This window comes from Bufo gargarizans, chromosome 1 (genome assembly GCF_014858855.1).
Source record: "Bufo gargarizans isolate SCDJY-AF-19 chromosome 1, ASM1485885v1, whole genome shotgun sequence".
Taxonomy (NCBI): Eukaryota; Metazoa; Chordata; class Amphibia; order Anura; family Bufonidae; genus Bufo; species Bufo gargarizans.
In genome coordinates this window covers 295,100,734-295,118,067 of record NC_058080.1, presented here as the reverse complement: position 1 = coordinate 295,118,067, position 17,334 = coordinate 295,100,734, and the positions used below count along the sequence as shown (strand labels likewise).

The window sequence follows — 17,334 nt, the reverse complement described above, 5'->3', positions numbered from 1 at the left end:
TGTACTATTCGAGCAATGTCCCCAATCCTGGACTACCTCTTTTATTTAACACTGGGAGGTCTGTACCTATTCTAATCTCAACAAGAGACTCAATATTAGCAAAAACGACCAATAGTACTACTGCAGAAAAGGATTCAAGATTGATATTTTTTTATTTTTAAACTGCGCCTGTTTCCCCACTGTCAGCGCTCAAAGCTGCACTGAAAAACATGCAGACCGCTGAGCTTGCGCTTAGAATAAAGAGGGCTCCTGAGTGGGAGCCCAGCAGTCCAGAGCAATGGATTTCAGATGAGCTTTGAGCCCTGACAGCATGGCAATGTACTTGTGTAGTATTGCAGATAATCGCAGGGACAGACTCCCTTTAAAAGAATGGAGAGCATCCTTGGAGATCTGTGGACAAATAGTTCACAATAATCACCTGAAGTGACAGTGGGCTGACTCCATCCTGAGCTTTGGTCCAGCAGGCCACCAGCTTCTCCACATTCCCTGCACAGATGTAGCATAGACAGGCTTGGGCCTGAAGAGATGGATCACCCTCCTTTTCAAGTCTGGAGCCCAATAGGTCTGTAATCACAGGGTTTATGTCACAAGATCAGCTAGAAATACATGTTACATTCTGCTGTACTCTTTGTCTCACGGATACACTCATGCTCAAGTTAATACATTTAGGTTTCTGGACCAAAGCAAAAAGGTTCCACTATAATGTGTAATAGCAATACAATATTCTTAAAAGGCCACTTGCCAGGGGTACCAACAGTATAACTGATCTGAGATTGCTAACCTATCCCGAGGATAGGCCATCAGTGTTCAATGTTCAAATATTAAAGGGGTTTTCTAGTCTAATGAAGCACAGAAGTGTCAGCTTGTAATATATAATATATATCGGGACCAGAATTGCAGTCACATGACCCAGTCCAGTAAATCATATGGAACCTTCAATGATGTCTTCCGGTGCAGAGCATGTCACTACCATGGGCAGTCAGTAGGGAGCTCTGGGAATCCTTTCCCCAGTCATGACTAGTCTTCCAGTGCACAGCATGTCACTACCATGGGCAGACAGTAGGGAGCTCTGAGAATCCTTTCCCCAGTCATGACTAGTCTTCCAGTGCACAGCATGTCACTACCATGGGCAGACAGTAGGGAGCTCTGGGAATCCTTTCCCCAGTCATGACTAGTCTTCCAGTGCACAGCATGTCACTACCATGGGCAGACAGTAGGGAGCTCTGGGAATCCTTTCCCCAGTCATGACTAGTCTTCCAGTGCACAGCATGTCACTACCATGGGCAGACAGTAGGGAGCTCTGGGAATCCTTTCCCCAGTCATGACTAGTCTTCCAGTGCACAGCATGTCACTACCATGGGCAGACAGTAGGGAGCTCTGGGAATCCTTTCCCCAGTCATGACTAGTCTTCCAGTGCACAGCATGTCACTACCATGGGCAGTCAGTAGGGAGCTCTGAGAATCCTTTCCCCAGTCATGACTAGTCTTCCAGTGCACAGCATGTCACTACCATGGGCAGACAGTAGGGAGCTCTGGGAATCCTTTCCCCAGTCATGACTAGTCTTCCAGTCCACAGCATGTCACTACCATGAGCAGACAGTAGGGAGCTCTGGGAATCCTTTCCCCAGTCATGACTAGTCTTCCAGTGCACAGCATGTCACTACCATGGGCAGTCAGTAGGGAGCTCTGGGAATCCTTTCCCCAGTCATGACTAGTCTTCCAGTGCACAGCATGTCACTACCATGGGCAGTCAGTAGGGAGCTCTGAGAATCCTTTCCCCAGTCATGACTAGTCTTCCAGTGCACAGCATGTCACTACCATGGGCAGACAGTAGGGAGCTCTGGGAATCCTTTCCCCAGTCATGACTAGTCTTCCAGTCCACAGCATGTCACTACCATGGGCAGTCAGTAGGGAGCTCTGAGAATCCTTTCCCCAGTCATGACTAGTCTTCCAGTGCACAGCATGTCACTACCATGGGCAGTCAGTAGGGAGCTCTGGGAATCCTTTCCCCAGTCATGACTAGTCTTCCAGTGCACAGCATGTCACTACCATGGGCAGTCAGTAGGGAGCTCTGAGAATCCTTTCCCCAGTCATGACTAGTCTTCCAGTGCACAGCATGTCACTACCATGGGCAGACAGTAGGGAGCTCTGGGAATCCTTTCCCCAGTCATGACTAGTCTTCCAGTCCACAGCATGTCACTACCATGGGCAGTCAGTAGGGAGCTCTGAGAATCCTTTCCCCAGTCATGACTAGTCTTCCAGTGCACAGCATGTCACTACCATGGGCAGTCAGTAGGGAGCTCTGAGAATCCTTTCCCCAGTCATGACTAGTCTTCCAGTGCACAGCATGTCACTACCATGGGCAGTCAGTAGGGAGCTCTGGGAATCCTTTCCCCAGTCATGACTAGTCTTCCAGTCCACAGCATGTCACTACCATGGGCAGTCAGTAGGGAGCTCTGAGAATCCTTTCCCCAGTCATGACTAGTCTTCCAGTGCACAGCATGTCACTACCATGGGCAGTCAGTAGGGAGCTCTGAGAATCCTTTCCCCAGTCATGACTAGTCTTCCAGTGCACAGCATGTCACTACCATGGGCAGACAGTAGGGAGCTCTGGGAATCCTTTCCCCAGTCATGACTAGTCTTCCAGTGCACAGCATGTCACTACCATGGGCAGACAGTAGGGAGCTCTGGGAATCCTTTCCCCAGTCATGACTAGTCTTCCAGTGCACAGCATGTCACTACCATGGGCAGACAGTAGGGAGCTCTGAGAATCCTTTCCCCAGTCATGACTAGTCTTCCAGTGCACAGCATGTCACTACCATGGGCAGTCAGTAGGGAGCTCTGAGAATCCTTTCCCCAGTCATGACTAGTCTTCCAGTGCACAGCATGTCACTACCATGGGCAGTCAGTAGGGAGCTCTGGGAATCCTTTCCCCAGTCATGACTAGATCCCCTGTAAAGAGCACGCGCGACATTACAGTGGTAGGATTCTGGCACCACCTAGTGACCACCCAGGAGAAGAAGCCCACACAGTTAAAGAGTAGCTAACATATACTCAAAGCATGAAAGGTGCCGCAGCAGTGCTTCTCAGAGCGCTCTGCACCTACAGCTTGTATCAGCTCTGCTTTTGCAGCATGTGGAGAACATATCCTATATACTTTCTATGGATCCATACTCCGCATGCTGCGAAAGCAGTGCAAAGCTGACTCAAGCTAAAAGGTGCAGAGCCCTCTAAGAAGCGCCGCTGTGCCTTCCGTGCTTTGAGTAATGGTTTAGGTACCATTCTAGTATACTATAAACTGACACTTCTACATATATAATAAATGTAATGCGCTATAATTAGTTTACACTGTACAAGCCTTCTGGTGTTGCCAATAAGAATTTATAGATACTGGATATAACATTATATAATATTCTGCTTTGCACTACACAAGATAGAAAATATCTGACTGCTTTGCAATGGACAACACAAAACATTCTCCATAAACAAACAAAAAAAAAAAAAACTCAAAACCCTATATTCATACCACACAGAGAAGCAAATTCTTCAGGTCTTGCATAGGTCAGCACGGCAGCTAGCGCCTCTCTCCAATTCTTTAGATCGCATGACTCCACAATATCCGTCCAGTTCTTGGTAACAACAGCCGTAATCAGCTAAAGCAAAACAGATTGCACCCAATCAGTATATAAAATCACATGCACTGACAGAGACAGAAAGACAGTATACAGTCAGAAAAATACTGATATATGATCAGATCATGGTTCTTATTTGTACTACTTCATTTATATATGGAGTTTAAAGATAAGAAGTCCAGCAGTAGTCAATTGGGGAGGGGTGGCCCCGAGGGGGGGACATTCCCCTCCAAAGGGGGGGGGGGGGTTTCAAGGACCGGACCAGAGGGTAGAGGTGGAACGGCTGCAGATATTTCCCTGTCCACCTGTTCATGACTTTGTATATAAGCAAAACCAGAATCCTTCTCATAAGGAAGATACCCACCTGGACACAGCGGTCTCAGATTATTGACCCTAGCAGGGTACTGGTTGGCTAGATAAGATGCATTGGTGGGTAGAAGGGGGTACTGATTCTCTTGTGGAGACCACCTGTCTGCCTTTTCTCTCGTTCCCAACAACATGTATTGTACGTAATGCACAGAAACATACATTCAGAAAAGAAGAAACGCTCGTACCCTTGTTATTTTGCTTTGTGATTTTGCAAAGTATTTTGTTTGTGTTCTGGCCAATAAGTCAGGTCCTCCAGCAATGGCCAAAATGATTGCATCAGCCATACGATTATCATGCAAACAAAGGTCAACTGCACTTTCAAAGTTACCAGTCAGCAAAGCTTGGGTGATAAGTCCATCAACATCTAGAAACACAAAGTAGATATACCAGTAAGGACAAGAAGTGATGCAATATTTTATAGCTTTCAACTATGCAGGTAGAAAACATCAACCTGACAATACATCATAAAACTTTCAATTCAGACAAATATTCTCATACAGCACTGGCTGTAAAATGGAATGCAATGACTAGGGAGTGTACAAAGATGTATGGAATGAAACCGTCAAATCAGTTGTTTTTGAAAGAAGCTCCTGTGTCCCATAATGATCCACAATTCTTTCATTATCATGGGTACACACCCATCCGACATGATTGGAAAACTCTAATCTAGGAGGGCGTATTCGTCTGATAAGTTTGTGGATAATTACCCACATACTAGTGGTAAAGGGACCACCACCAAAAGGGAAAAGAAAAAGAAAGAGGGCCCTGAGAAAGATATACTGATTATCAGAAAATTCTGGAGAGTTGACTTCCCTTAAGACTCTGCAAAATATCTGCCTCTGGGTAATGTATGTTTTTGTTATATGTCGTATTCATATAAATTAGTTGGTTTGATTCTTAGCCAATCCTCGCTTATTGCGGAAAGATAAGATTAGTTGCTCCATCAAGATTATCACTATTCAGCAACGATGCATATTGCTGATTAAAAATTTATATTGCTTTTCAGAGGAAACTCTCTATTGGGAATCTTTATATCCCCTAGTCTGATATCAAGCCGATAATTTATAGGTTTATTGCAATACTACCAAACACCCCAAGATTTGTTCATAATTTGGCAGAGCAAGGATTCCTATCAGTCATTTTATTTATTGAATTTCTGTATAGAATCAATTGATGATATAAGCAGAAATGGCATATTTCGCATTGGTTTATTAGATTTAGCATTGGTAAATTTGTGGTGTGTCAGCACCATCTAGTGGCATATTTTGGGTAACATTTCATCGTCTTGTCTTTGCATATTATTGGTCATATATTCATTGTATATAAATCACTGTATAATAAATCATTTATATTTTTGCATAGACGCTGGTACCGTATTTTTACTAATTGCACAAAATAATTAGGTTCTCGATCAAATTCATTTTTTTTTTAGAAAGGGGTTTATATGTCCCCCTTGGATCAAAAGTTTCAAAGGGAAAAAATTATCCTTGATCCTTTCTTTGATATAAGGCACTTGCTTTATATACCAGACATTCCAAACAAAACAATTTGAGGATCCAGCACTTGTCATCAATTGTAAATTACTACATATCTCTGTCCATTACAAACTGCATGTGCATAGTCCCATACATGTGTGTACAGTACACCTGTATATTTCGAACCAAGGGGGTCATCTACTAATCTGAAATAAGCCTAAATTAGGCGTATTTCAGGTGCAGATGGCTGCGCAATAGTTAGTTGCGCCACTATCTGTGACTTTTCCCCGCTCACTCCAGGTCTAAAATTGTGCGTGTGGCGCGGGAAAGGGACAGCCGGCATAGAAAAAGGTTTATATGTAAGACAGCTCCGAAGCTGTCTTACATTTAAAACTGGCACTGGATGCGCCGAAGTTATGGAAAGGCCTGTGCCTCTTCATAACTTTGGTGAATTAACCGCCAGCTATGCGGCTTTATTAGGACTGGCATCTAAAATGCTGGTCTTAATAAATGTTCCCCCAAGTGTTCTTGTGCATAGCTTGGTTACAAATGAAACACACTTAAGTAAGCTGTGAACAAGAACACTTCGTTTGAAATGCATATGGTATTTTAGGAATGTGCAATATTCTGCTGTGATTTCGATAATATAAATTGGACACCAAGAAAGGACAAAAATCCCAAAGAATCCGCCAAAATGTCTTCAGAACACTGGACTTGACTATGAACAGTTTGATGAGAAGTTGTGTGAAGGTAGGTGATGCACAGCACTAGTAATGAATTTACCTCCGCTCACTGATATATTAAACGTTTCACCTGACGGGACAGTGTCACTCCCTTCTTCATTCTGTAGGTTCACTTTCTAAGAAACAGTAAGAAAAAAAAAAATAAAGTCAGTCAGTGCCCGTATGAAACACCAGGTTGATATGGCAGGTGGGTTGACATGGATGGAAGGTATAGCAGGACACGCGTGGATGATGTTCTCAGCAACTAGAGAGCAAAGCAGTCACAGAAACTAGGTTTCAAATTATTAGTAGAAACTATTTCCACAAGACACTATCCTGGAAAGACATCCTAATAGGTATATCATAACGTGATTGTTAATGAGCGTCTTGCAAGCAGGGCATGTGTGACAATACAGTCATGAACAGCATGGAGGCCACAGGGGAGAGCACAGTAGCAGTAAAGAAGGTAAAAAGTACCTCCCCCAAGATCAGCTCCTCTGTCGGTTCACTTTCCTCCTCCTCATTCTCTACAGCATGGTCAGTTTCTGTGACAGTCTTATGTCAATATAGTAATAAATGCAAAACAAAGTATGGAAGCATTAAAGACAGAGAAAAAAAATCACGCGGTTAAGACAGAAATCATCATGGAGAAACCAAAGTTCATGGTGGGTCATATGATCATTAAAAACAGGTAAGGTTCCGGCCATTGTGAAGCTCCCTGTTTGCGGTCAGGGAATGCAAACATTCTGCTTCCTATCCAAAAGCTGAAAACCTAAGCAGACCACATGGCAAGAGTGTCCCACCACCGCTTCCAGACTCGGCAGTTCTCTATGAACTAAACGGTCTGAATTTTTGTTGGATTTATATACCGTGATACACTAAAACAAATAATTAAAGAGGACCTTCCACCGGCACTGTAGAGCATGTTTAGGAGAGGTCATGAACACTCGCTCCATACAGTATTCTAACAAAGTCTAATGCGAATCGACTTTGGATGTTTAATCGATTCGCTCATCCCTAATTGTAGTTTAAGAACCGGTGAAAGGTCCTCTTTAAAAATCCAGACCGTTCACAGAGCTGTTCAGGTCTGTTCACACGTAGCAGATAAGATGCAGAGTTTCTGTCTAGACTTGCGACAACAATGATAAGTTATAGGTCTGTACAGATTTCCTACCTCTGGATGTCAACAGAAATGTGCCAACTGACAGCTAGCGGGGATTTTAAAAAAGTGGTGAGAAACTGAAATAAGAAAACATTAGAAAGTTGCCTTTAAAGGCTATGGACACCTTGCATTTTACAAATTTTGGGCTAAAAATAATTTTTTGCAATTGGTCTTTATTAAAGATTTTCTGCCATTTTGAGATATACAAAGGTTAAAGATAAGTCTGTTTGCAGAGCATCACTTCTCAGTCACGTTAGCTGATGGCTCATGTGAAGCCTTATCTCTGATCTCCTGACTCATTTAAGGTTTGATAAGAGTTTAGCTATAGTAAACTAAGGCTACTTTCACACTAGCGTTTTGGGCGGATCCGTCATGGATCTGCAAGAACGGATCCGTTACAATAATACAACCGCATGCATCCGTCATGAACGGATCCGGTTGTATTATCTGTAACATAGCCAAGACGGATCAGTCATAAACTCCATTGAAAGTCAAAGGGAGACGGATCAGTTTTCTATTGTGCCAGACTTACTAACGTATCCGTCCCCATTGACTTACATTGTGTGTCAGAACGGATCCGTTTGGCTCTGCTTCGTCTGGCGGACAGCATTACACTGTAGGCAGCGTTTTGGTGTCTGCCTCAAGAGCGGAATGGAGACAGAACGGAGGCAAACTGGTGCATTCTGAGTGGATCCTTTTCCATTCAGAATGCATTAGGACCAAACTGATCTCACAAACGGAAAGCCAAAAAGCGAGTGTGAAAGTAGCCTTAGAGTGCTTAAGGGTGATAGAGTGCTTAAGGCCCCCTGCACACGAACGTGTGCTTCCCGTTGCCGTATTGCGGATCCGCAATACACGGGTGCGTTCTGTGGGCATTTCGCATCACGGATGTGGACCCATTCACTTAAATGGGTCCCCAAATCCGGAGATGCGGAATGCTGCGGAACGGAAGCACGGAAAAGAACCCTACGGAAGGACTACGGAGTGCTTCCGTAGGGTTTTGACCCGTACTTCCGTTCCGCTAAAAAATAGGACATGTTCTATCTTTTTGCAATCCGCTGCGGCTGCCCCACGGACGGTGTTCATGCATTGCGGCCCGCATTTTGCAGGACGCAGCACGACCACGGTGTGCACACGTTCGTGTGCTGGGGGCCTAAGGGTGATAAGAGTGCTTAAAGGGGTTCTGCACTTTGTTTTAACTGATGATCTATCCTCTGGATAGATCATCAGCTTCTGATCGGCGGGGGTCCAACACCAGGGACCCCCCACCAATTAGCTGTTTAAGAAAGCAGTAGCGCCATGGCCTTCTCACTGTTTATCGCCGGCCCACTGACATCACGACTAGTATCAACTAGCGTAGGCTCGGCTAAGCTCCATTCAAGTGAACAGAGCTAGTTCTGCCCAGGAAAGTGATACTAGTTTCTGACATCACTGGGCTAGCGGTAAACAGTGAGAAGGCCGCAGCGCTACTGAAGCGCCGCTTCCTTCTCAAAAAGCTGTTCAGCGGGGGTCCTGGGTGTCGGACCCCTGCCGATCAGAAGTTGATGATCTATCCAGAAGAGTGCTTATCAGGTCAGGAGACCAGAGACAAGGCTTCACACAAGCCATCAGCTGATGGTTTTGAGAAGTGACATTCTGCAAAAAGACTGATTTTGAAGCCCCGCATCTAAAAAATGGCTGAAGATATTTAATGAAGACCAAATAAAAATTGCCCCGAAGGTGTCCATAGCCATTAAACTTTATTTCCATACAGCCAGAAAACTCTTTGAGATGCAGAACAAAAAAAACTCTATAAAGAAAAAATATTCCCACCATGAACTAAAGTTTTCAGTGGTTAAAAACACTAATTCTCATTTATAGAAATGAAACAAAGCAAAGGAAATGACAGTATGCAGAGACCAGCAAGAGTACGACATCTTCACTTGACACACAATCACTACAGCCATCTACTCTCCCAGCCAGACTCCAAGTTGTTGGAATCGAATTAAACTTTCCTTGTGTGAATGTAATGATGAGATATGTAAGCGATTACAATATTAGAATGAAATTATACTTTTTTGGGGGAAATTGAACAACTGAAAGAAGGCTCTAGTACCCAGTTCAATACTGATGGTCTATCCTTAGTACAGCTCATCAATACCTGATTGGTGAGGGTCCGACTCATGGAACCCTCGCCTATCAGCAGCTTAATGAGGCTGCGGTGCTCCATTATTATCACTACAGACACATTTAGAGTTCCTGCTCTACAACAGATAGTAAAGGAACGTGCATGAAATATGTCATCAAGTTGAGCATCCTGAACACTAAAACTCAGTAATGTAAAGTGAAGCCAGGCCACAGCCCCCCCTGCAGCTCTACAAGTGGAGGAAACCCATCCTAGTCACGTTCTATGATGTCTTGTAGGCAATTTTTATATCTTTCCCAGAGAACCCCTTTAAGGCTACTTTCACACTAGCGTTCGATCGGATCCGTTCTGAACGGATCCGATCATAATAATGCAGACGGAGGCTCCGTTCAGAACGGATCCGTCTGCATTATATTAGCATATAAAAGCTAAGTGTGAAAATAGCCTCGTACGGATCCGTCCAGACTTTCAATGTAAAGTCAATGGGGGACGGATCCGCTTGAAGATTGAGCCATATTGTGGCATCTTCAAACGGATCCGTCCCCATTGACTTACATTGTAAGTCTGGACGGATCCGCACGCCTCCGCACGGCCAGGCGGACACCCGAACGCTGCAAGCAGCGTTCAGCTGTCCGCCTGTCCGTGCGGAGGCGAGCGGAGGCTGAACGCCGCCAGACTGATGCAGTCTGAGCGGATCCGCATCCATTCAGACTGCATCAGGGCTGGACGGAAGCGTTCGGGTCCGCTCGTGAGCCCCTTCAAACGGAGCTCACGAGCGGACCGACGAACGCTAGTGTGAAAGTAGCCTAGGGCTCTCTCACCTTCCTCTTACATTATACGTATACATAGTGTTACATACCTAGAGCTAAAATTACACATAAGGATAAAAATGTATCAAGCCCTGCTTGTGCAAAAAAACAAAACAAAAACAAAACAAAAAACACCTAAATTACTTTTTGGGAGGTTTTGCACTCCGGTTTGAACTTGGGCAGTGCAGAGTAAACTATATCTGAAATCAACACCAGAACCTGGCTGGCACAGATTTCAGTTCATAAGTGTGGTGCATCTCACGCCACCTCAACACAGATCAAGACCCATGTATAAAACACTAGTCATAGGCCTCATGCACATGGCCGTTGTTTTGGTCCCATTCACTTCAATGGGGCAGCAAAAGATGCGGAGATCACTCAGTGTGCTGTCCGCATCCGTTGCTCCGTTCCGTGGTCCGCCAAAAAAAATAACCTGTCCTATTCTTGTCCGCGCTTTGCGGACAAGAATAGGCAGTTATGTTAAAGGCTGTCCATGCCATTCCGCAAATTGCGCAACGCACACGGACGTCATTCGTGTTTTGCGGACTGCAAAACACACAACGGTCGTGTGCATGTAGCCTTAATAAATTCCCCTATCAAACTCAGCTGTCATTTTCCTTTTAATAAGAACAGACTATCTTCAAAAGTTTTTGCAGTGCTAGTTTTATTTATTCACTTGCTACCAGATGTAGCTGAGGTTTCAGCAAAAAAAAAAAAAATCCATTCTATGCATACAAACACAAATTTTATTTTCACTTACCAGATCTGTTCCATCCACATGGCTCAAAACAGATGCAATCTGGAGCAAAAATAAAAAAGTACATTACTGTATGTATTCCAACTTCACTTCTGCTTACACGTACTGGTTCACCTGGGGCCTGCGCATAGAAGCCACCTTGTGACGTGCAATAGCAATTTTTTCCTCACCAGTACAGACAACAGTAAACAAGTGCCACAAAAGAAAATGCCAGGGCCATGCGATCCAGATTCCATAAAAAATTAGATTCAAGAAAAGTATAAGGAAGTTGTGGCATGGCAGAAATTTAAATTAATCCTTTATCCCGAGAAAGAGGCCGCAGTAAAGATTGACTTAGGCTACTTTCACACTAGCGTTCAGAGCGGATCCGTCTCAGACGGATCCGCTCATATAATGCAGACGGTGGCTCCCTTCAGAACGGATCCGTCTGCATTATATTGTTGAAAATTTTCTAAGTGTGAAAGTAGCCTCGGACGGATCCGTCCAGACTTTACATTGAAAGTCAATGGGGGACGGATCCATTTGAAGATTGAGCCATAGTGTGTCATTTTCAAGCGGATCCGTACCCATTGACTTACATTGTAAGTCTGGACGGATCCGCACGCCTCCGCTCGGCCAGGCGGACACCCAAACGCTGCAAGCAGCGTTCAGGTGTCCGCCTGCTGAGCGGAGGCTGAACGCTGCCAGACTGATGCATTCTAAACGGATTCGCGTCCACTCAGAATGCTTCAAACGGAGCTCACAAGCGGACACCCGAACGCTAGTGTGAAAGTAGCCTTAAAGTGTAACTGTCATGTTTTCATTAAAAAAAGTCAATTTTAGCATATGTTACTGCTGCAGTATTATCCATAAAGCAGCATTTCATTTCTTCACATAAACACTGTATTCCTTGAGCTTTTCCCTTAGTTACGACGGTTTTAAAGGGGTTCTGCAGTTGTTTAAACTGATGATCTATCATCAGCATCTGATCGGTGGGACCCCTGCCGATCAGCTGTTTGAGAAGGCAGCGCTGTGGCCCTCTCGCTGCTTACCGCAGGCACTGTGACGTCACGACTAGTATCAATGGCCTGGGCAGGGCTAAGCTCCATTCAAGTGAACAGAGCTTAGCCTCGCCCAGGCCATTGATACTAGTCGTGATGTCACTGGGCCTGCGGTAAACAGTGATAAGGCCGCAGCCTTCTCAAACAGCTGATCAGCAGGGGTACCGGGTGTCGGACCCCCGCCGATCAAATGCTGATGATCTATCCAGAGGATAGATCATCAGTTTAAATAAAAAATAATAATAATACAGAACCTCCTTTAACACCTACAATATGAGGATCTTCACAAGATGGCTCCTCTGCTAGTTCTGAGGCCAAAACTGCTTTCCCTCACTTCCCGTACACACTTGCTGTAGCCAGCAGCTCCTTGCCAACCAATCAGATGGGATTACTGAGAGACACGCCTCCGCACTCTGAAGCCTAATGCAGGCATGTAGTGTGAAGGACCGCCTCTCCGTCTTCTGGTTATACTAAAGGGAAGACAGACAAGCCCTAGCAACAGTCATTTAAGAGAGCAGTGGAAAGGGACAGAGGACATTAATGAAAGCTGTTATTATAAGGTAATTACAGATCTCTTGACAATCATTGACAGACTAACTCAGATATACATGCCTAGCTCTAATAAACTAGCAAATTAAATAAAAAATGACAGTTACACTTCTCAGCATAGGATAAAAAAAGGCATATGACATGTGGAGAATACTGGTCACAGAGGAAAGGAAACCCTCATCCACAACCAATCTGTCAGACATGAAGACAGATAATTACCTTTGATCCAAGATCTTCCTTTCTGAATCCTAGAAGCTCTAGATACTTGCCCCGAGAATCATCCTCAAAATTTACCTAAGAATAAAGGAAGTTCAAGTTAGAAGAATACTTAGTGTTAGGGTCCATTCACACGTCCGTAAGCGTTTCGCGGATCCGCAAAATACGGACACCTGCAATGTGTGATCCGCAATTTGCGAACCACACATCACAGACACTATAATAGAAAATGTTCATTTTTTTTCAGGAAAGGAATTGCAGATCCCAGAAATGCGGATTTGCATCCGCTCCAGCCCTATTGAAAGTGAATGGGTCCGAATTTTTCATCGTTTATATATTTTTAAGAACACAGCTTAGAAGACGACCGCTTACCATGACAGGCCTGGGAACCTCCAGCATGACCAAAGCTGTCATGGTAACCGATCAGAGCTTCATAATTTCACTGTGGGGCTCTGATCGGAAGGCAGAGGGAGCCGCAACCCCCTGCCTAACCTTAAAGATACCGTGATCGCTGTTGAACGCTGCATCTTAAAGAATTAATTGACCAGTTTCTGTGCCACTGCCGATGCTTGTCACTATTTCAGCATGGAGACCACAAAATCAACAGCAGAGCAAATGGAAATGAAATACACACCTTTAGGAATGACCAGACATTTTTCTCAAAGTCATTCTTTGCATCATCAATTTTTTTCTGGCAGTACTCAAGGAAAGCACCAGTGCTGACTACATCTTGAAGCTTGTTAGAGCGGTTAAGGAACTCCTCCTCAGTGACCACTTGACTGACATACACATGGAGACGTTCACCCTGTGGAGGCTGTTGGGCTGTTTGAGTCTTCTCATTCCCAAATGTAACCAGCTTCCCACCAAACTGCAAAAAAAAAAAAACACAAAGCATAAAAATGGTGATATATACTATAGCCATCTACTTGAGAGACAAGTGTTAGGTCCATGAGTTGAACCTCCAACACCAAAAGTTAATAAGACTGGGGATTCCACTTGATGGAGCTCCCATAGATTGGAATAGGACTGCTGTGGTGCCATTAATATTTCTCTCCAGGTCACTTTGCTATAGCCACCATGGACCCCGACAGAATAAATGCTCCGACAGGTCTACTAATTATGACAAGGAAAGGAAAAATACATAAAATCACAAGTTGTAAAATTAGTCTCAAAAACCTATGCTGAACAGACATCAGCATTTGCCCATAGGCATTTCGACAAGAGTGCTGAATTGTTCAGATATTACTCAATTAAATATCCTCAATGCATTTCCAAAGAGCGGAATATTGCTCAGAATTTCAAATCAAGCATAGAAAATGTGTTTTGTGATGCCCTCTACTAAAGGGAGAATCTCATACAGTAAGGCTCCATTCACACATCCGCAATTCCATTCCGCATTTTGCGGAACTGAATTTCGGACCCATAACATTTCTATGGGGCCGCGCGACGTGCGGCCCCGATCCGGAATTGCGGACCCACACTTCCGGGTCCGCAATTCCGGTCCTGAAAAAAATAGAACATGTCCTATTCTTGTCCGCAACAAAAATGCGGAACGCACATTGCCGCTGTCCGTGCTTTGCGGATCCGCAAAACACACACGGATGTGTGAATGGACCCTTAGGGCTCATTCAAACGGCTGTATGCCGTCTGCAAAAATACTGAAATGCTATCCGTTTTTTTGCGGACCCAGTATTAGTATTTTGCGGACCCATAGACTTCAATGGGGCCCATGTCCTGATTTTCACGGACTAATATAGGACATGTTTCATTTGTTTTGTGGATCTGTGGAATAGAAAAGGGCCCCATAGAAGTTAATGGGTTAGCATAGAATCCACAAAAAAAAAAAATGGCCTCGCCAGATGTTAGCTGAAGGTCTATAGGAAATGAGAAATGCAGGGAACGATAGTTTTTTTTTTTTTTTTTTGCTCTCTGTGTTTTTGTACATTATGTGGGGTTTCTCTTTCTTGCTTCTGTCCAAAAATGCAGCTTGCTGAAGCTCTTCGCATTTTTGAGGCGTTTTGAGAAGGGCTTCTCTATAGGGAAGAATCGCCATGAAGAAAATGCTACTGGTAAGACACACTGGGTGCAAAAAAAAACACCAGGGAAAAAAAATGCCAAAACAAAAACAAACACAAACCAAATTAAAAACATTTACTTATTCTAGAGTTTTCTTTTTTAACTGGCAAAAAAATCCACATGTATTAAGATCCTTAAAGTGCATTTCTTGAACACTTACAGAAAATGAGGCTCTAACTGGTCGTCGCAACCACTTTGGTGGTTTTTTCAGGGGCTGAACATTGCTCTGCTGTGTGGTCTGCTGAGGGAGCTGTAGTGGAGGAAGAGGTTGTCCGGTGCCAAATGGGTCCAAGTTCCCAAAAGATGAAGAAAGCTGCCAAGGAAATAACCCATAGCCACATGCATTACATTCACAATTAGGACAAATCCAAAATGTGAGTGATATAAACTTTTAATGTAGATTACATCATTGTAAAATCATATAATATCTGCACCATGCCATATAAACAGATGAACTGCTCGCAATGTACCTTATCCACCTGCTTCTGATTAAGATTGTCATTGCCACCACCCATAATGGAATAAACACTGATACGTCCATCAAAAGATGCTGCAGAAAGCACAGCAGGATTCCGCGGACACCACTGGATATCAAAGCACCACTGTGTATTTGTCGGCAGTTCATATAAAACCTAAGAACGTCAAGAAAAAACTGGTGGTTATTCCAAAGCAGGACATTACGACTAAGAGAATTCATTGCTGGCCCAAGAATCTGAATTTGTCATCTTATTTATGAAAGAAGTTATCCTGGAAAAGATAATAGTGACCGATCCTCAGGATAGGTCATCGTTATCACATCAGCAGGGGTCCAAGTCCAGACACCCCTACCGATCAGCTGTTTCAGAGAGCGATGCAGGCTCCCGGCAGCTTTCCATGGACAGCGCCGTACATCACATAGTGGCAGTGCTTGGTAGTGCAGCTCAGCAGTATTAAACTGGCTGACATTAGCGATGTGCTAATGTCAGCTGCACCTAACTCTGCTATACTGTAGAATTCTTATAATATGTAAATGAGCCTCTAGGAGCGGGGAGAGGGGGGGGGGGGGGGTGGTGAGGTGTTGTGTCTGCACCTAGAGGCTCCCGTCTCCCACCTCAAGTCACGCAGGCAGAAGGAAGCGAACGATGCCTGGCCCTGTCAATCAACACTTGGAAGGCGTGACTTGAGGTGGGAGACGGGAGCCTCTAGGTGCAGGAGCAACGCCCCCTTTGCTCCTAGAGGCTCATTTACATATTATAAAAGTAAGAATTCTACAGTAACGGAGGCACGGATAGTCATTAGAATAGCAGAGTTAGGTGCAGCTGACATTAGCACATCGCTAGTGTCAGCCAGTTTAATACTGAATATTCTAGTGACAGAAACCCTCTAAAGGTAGAGACACATAAAATACAATTAGCTTCCTTAATATGTTTCTAATAATTTATAAGCATTTCTAGCAATAAATGAAAAAAGGTTACAATTTCTACGGTCACTTACCTCTCCGGTGTTTGGATTGGAGCAGAGTATTTTTGAGTCTTTCCCAGAGCTCAGTAACAGTTCTGGGTCTGCCGAACTCCAAGCAATAGCCAAGATGCCCCTGATTTTAAAAAAAGCATATAGCTGAGGGTAGAATGGGATACACCCGTAGAAAAGGAACACAGGCACTAGAAAAATTATCACACGACAAGATCATGTTTCATGGTCCCAAAATGAAGAATCAAGATGCTTTGCAACACCTTCAAACTTCTAAAATGGGTTCCCTCATTGCTGCGAGAGACTAGAGAAAAGTTTTCTTTACATACCTTGCATGATTTTCCATCACTCGTAATGGTGAAGAGGCAAATCGAAGGTCCCACATTTGTATTACAGGTAAGCGATCGTCCTCGGAAGACAAGACCATTTGTGTCGCGACATCAGGATGCCAAGCCATTCCAGAGCAATGCATCTGCACAAAGGTTGGGATACGATGACCTTTCAGCCTTCATAGTACATACATGGTTAAAGAGATGCAGCGCAGAGTTACGTATTTACTATACCCTGTTGCTGTGGTCGCTGACTTTAAGAATGGGTTCATTTTTCCGAAGGTCCCATACTGTGGCTCGACCACTGGGGCTAGCAGAAGCCAGAATGTGTTGAACCTGTCTGTTCCATGCAATGCAGCTGATGTCCTCCAGAGGCTGAAATGTTTGAGGGTTAATCATGCAGTGATAATCCCAATATTACATAAGAAATATCTATTATAAGGGAGGTTTTGTTATAGGTTTCAGTTTAAAAATACAAAATAAAGGGATTTCACAAAATGATTCTGATCAAAGGAAATGCTGCTCTTCCCATTATGATTTTAACGTATAAAATCCTTCAGTCTTCCTGATCAATGCGGTTTCCATTCACTGTGCTTGATACACCGTATATGAAGTTCAGCCCATT

General features: G+C 44.1%; 1 protein-coding gene across 12 annotated transcripts in view; it reads right to left on the bottom strand.

Moving 5' to 3' along the window:
* SEC31A (SEC31 homolog A, COPII coat complex component) overlaps positions 1–17,334 on the bottom strand; it is a 66,831-nt gene that overhangs the window by 24,268 nt on the left and 25,229 nt on the right. For 11 of the 12 annotated variants that reach the window (XM_044304691.1, XM_044304701.1, XM_044304611.1 and 8 more), the window contains exons 6-18: positions 16,944–17,084; positions 16,710–16,852; positions 16,405–16,504; positions 15,402–15,563; positions 15,092–15,244; positions 13,490–13,723; positions 12,859–12,933; positions 11,054–11,092; positions 6,675–6,752; positions 6,259–6,334; positions 4,186–4,364; positions 3,526–3,652; positions 419–564 (exon numbers count right to left, since the gene is read on the bottom strand). In XM_044304691.1, the coding sequence (XP_044160626.1) occupies positions 419–564; positions 3,526–3,652; positions 4,186–4,364; positions 6,259–6,334; positions 6,675–6,752; positions 11,054–11,092; positions 12,859–12,933; positions 13,490–13,723; positions 15,092–15,244; positions 15,402–15,563; positions 16,405–16,504; positions 16,710–16,852; positions 16,944–17,084 (1,653 nt within the window). The remainder of the gene's footprint in view (positions 1–418; positions 565–3,525; positions 3,653–4,185; positions 4,365–6,258; positions 6,335–6,674; positions 6,753–11,053; positions 11,093–12,858; positions 12,934–13,489; positions 13,724–15,091; positions 15,245–15,401; positions 15,564–16,404; positions 16,505–16,709; positions 16,853–16,943; positions 17,085–17,334) is intronic. The other variant, XM_044304632.1, reaches the window with a different exon arrangement.